General features: G+C 37.8%; 1 protein-coding gene across 1 annotated transcript; it reads right to left on the reverse strand.

Annotated features, from left to right (window-relative positions):
• Positions 1–835: 835 nt before the first annotated feature.
• LOC132949844 (uncharacterized) lies at positions 836–2,243 on the reverse strand. Its single transcript, XM_061020922.1, has one exon. The coding sequence runs from the start codon at positions 2,071–2,073 to the stop codon at positions 982–984; it is 1,092 nt and encodes a 363-aa protein (XP_060876905.1). The 5' UTR covers positions 2,074–2,243; the 3' UTR covers positions 836–981.
• Positions 2,244–2,923: the final 680 nt, after the last annotated feature.

A 2,923-nucleotide genomic window follows, 5' to 3' on the forward strand; every position in this document is an offset into this window, starting at 1 on the left:
ACATAACGTTATTATAACGTTTGCAAGCCCTGATAAAAATACAAGCTGATTGAACATCACTGAGTGAGATTGACGAGGATTCTAATTTAGAATCGACAAAACCATATTCTAAAATAGAACAAGCTATAGAAAATTATAAAAGCAATATTAAGCAAATGGTGAAATCTAAATCCACGGAGATCTTTATTACACATATCATTTTTTGCATGATATCGCAGTGTTTTTGTTTTTTTCCGACGTACCTTGTTATGGTTGTTGATATTATTATATTGTTTTTTTTCTGGTCAAAAAGCTTGAGAATTTAATACAAGGTTCCTCGTGAGATTTATACACTAGTAAAGAAAAATCGAAAGTATATCTGTACAATATACCTAGACAACATATCCACTAGTTAAGTTTACACCAGCGTGTTGACGCGTTTATTAATAATAATATCAAATAAATACCAAATAAATAATAAAACAATAACGTTTATTATTCGTGTAAACTTACATTTACATAATATAGGTTATCCGATTATACATTATACATTATACATATTATACATTAAACATTATACATCATACATATTATACATATTATACATTATACATTATACATTATACATATTATACATATTATACATATTATACATTATACATTTTACATTTTACATTACATATTTTACGGCAGTATAATAGCCATAATTTTCGATCGGTATAATTATTTATTTTCTTAAACATAGGAGCGCGGAGGGCAGCAGTATTTACCGACCATTTCCACAGCAGATCTATGACTCAAACGGTGCAATTTCAATGGTAACTAAAGTCAGTATAGTGCGTGTGACTTGGGGAAACGTTCAAACGTCGGACCGAACTCAGAATGAACGCGCGTACAATGGCGGAAGTAAAAGGATTTCAACTGATTTTCCGGCGAACAAGTTCAACCGGGGACACAAAAATGCGGGGCAGACTCGGCACAAACACGCACATACATTGCAGTCTATGCCGATACGGCGCCGCAACAAAGCATTCGCCGGACGAATCTCTTCGTCCGGCTCCACAGAGAGCGGCGTTTGGGAATTACCGCGGTTACCGTCGGGTTCGTTACTGCGTCACTGCAGCAGCCGCCGCGGGTTACCACCATATCCCGGATACCATTTGCCTGGTGGACCGATGGTTTCGCCGAACAGTTTATGGACTCGTCACCGTCAAACTGCAGCGCTGCCGTGTTGTACGCCGGACTAGACTGCAGCACGTCGGCTTCGATCGGCCGAACATGTGGCAAAGATGACGAGATGTTGGACGGCGCCTCGATCTCGTCAACTTCTGCAGTGGCAGGTGCCGTTACTGACAATTCGGTGGACGATAAATCTGTCGGAACTTGCAACTCCACCATGGATGCAACGGAAGGTAACTCGATATCGAGTACATCGTGTCTGGGAAGCACCGCGGTTACCGTCGGGTTCGTTACTGCGTCACTGCAGCCGCCGCGGGTTACCACCATATCCCGGATATCATTTGCCTGGTGGACCGATGGTTTCGCCGAACAGTTTTCAAACTCGGCACCGTCAAACTGCACTGCTGCCGTGTTATACATCAGACTTGACTGTAGCACGTCGGCTTCGATCGGCCGAACATGTGGCAAAGATGATGACGAGATGTTGGACGGCGCCTCGATCTCGTCAACTTCTGCAGTGGCAGGTGCCGTTGCTGACAACTCGGTGGACGATAAATCTGTGGAAACTTGCAACTCCACCATGGATGTGATGGAAGGTAACTCGACATCGGGTACATCGTCTGCGGAGTTACATCGTTGCAGAGCCATATTAGGCATCGATTTATATCGTCGCATAATTCCGGTTGTAAACGGCCACTCGGTCTCGGGTTCATCTGCACCTGCCGAGTTCTCCTGCAGAGCCACATTAGGCGTCGATTTATATCGCCTGCAGTGCGCCTGTGGACTCTTGATATCTCGAGATTCCAATGTTTTCGCACGATTTTGCTGGAGCACGTCGAAAACCTCGAAATAATTGTCGGTGACGGACTGGATCGTGGATTTGGGCGAAGTTTCCACTGCTACAATATTTGACATAGTGATCTGATTCGGTTAAGTTAATATATTAAACAAAAACTACGTTTAGACTTTTATAATGTATTATAAATGATCCGTAAGTTCGTTGTAACAAATAATAGTACTTATACCTGATTAGGTTATGAATATACTGTGACGCACAGAAACAAATTATTTATGTTTCAAACACTTAGGTACACCCGTGGCAACCATATTTTTTATAGATTGTATCTAGGTTCTTTTTATTTATATTCAATAATATTATTATTTATTAAAATCGTATTCATATGTTATACTGTTCAAGTACTAAATTGATAAACATAGTAATATTGGATATAGGCGCATATAGGAAGTTAAATAATAAAAATAAATTTAATAATGAATGGTTTTTTAAAAATTCTGAATTTCTTAAAACCACACCATGGCTATAAATAGCGTTACACTTTTTTTATTATATGTAAAAAAAACTTGTGGGAAATCCGCTGTTAACATTTCTATATTAGCTATGAAAAGAAAAATTTATAAAAATAGTGATAATTTGGTGCAAATTGCAAGTGTCACAGCTATACATTTTTGAATTATATCAAAATATCAAAAATCGATTAATGGGGGAAATTCATCAATTGTTACAGCTAAATATCAAATATCGTAAAAATGTTAAATTCAAACGCTCATAAAAAATTAATGTAACTTTCCGGTAACCTTATTTTTTTTGTTAACGGTGGACAAAACTAGTGGGGAATCTTCTATTAAAATGTCCAATGTTACCTATGAAAAGAAAAACTTTTACGAATTTCTAACTGAAAAGTAATTAAGTAAGAGTAATATAAAAATTAATTAAAAAACAGAGGAATAACAAAAACAAATTTAA

The sequence above is a fragment of the Metopolophium dirhodum genome, chromosome 8, assembly GCF_019925205.1.
Source record: "Metopolophium dirhodum isolate CAU chromosome 8, ASM1992520v1, whole genome shotgun sequence".
Lineage (NCBI taxonomy): Eukaryota > Metazoa > Arthropoda > Insecta > Hemiptera > Aphididae > Metopolophium > Metopolophium dirhodum.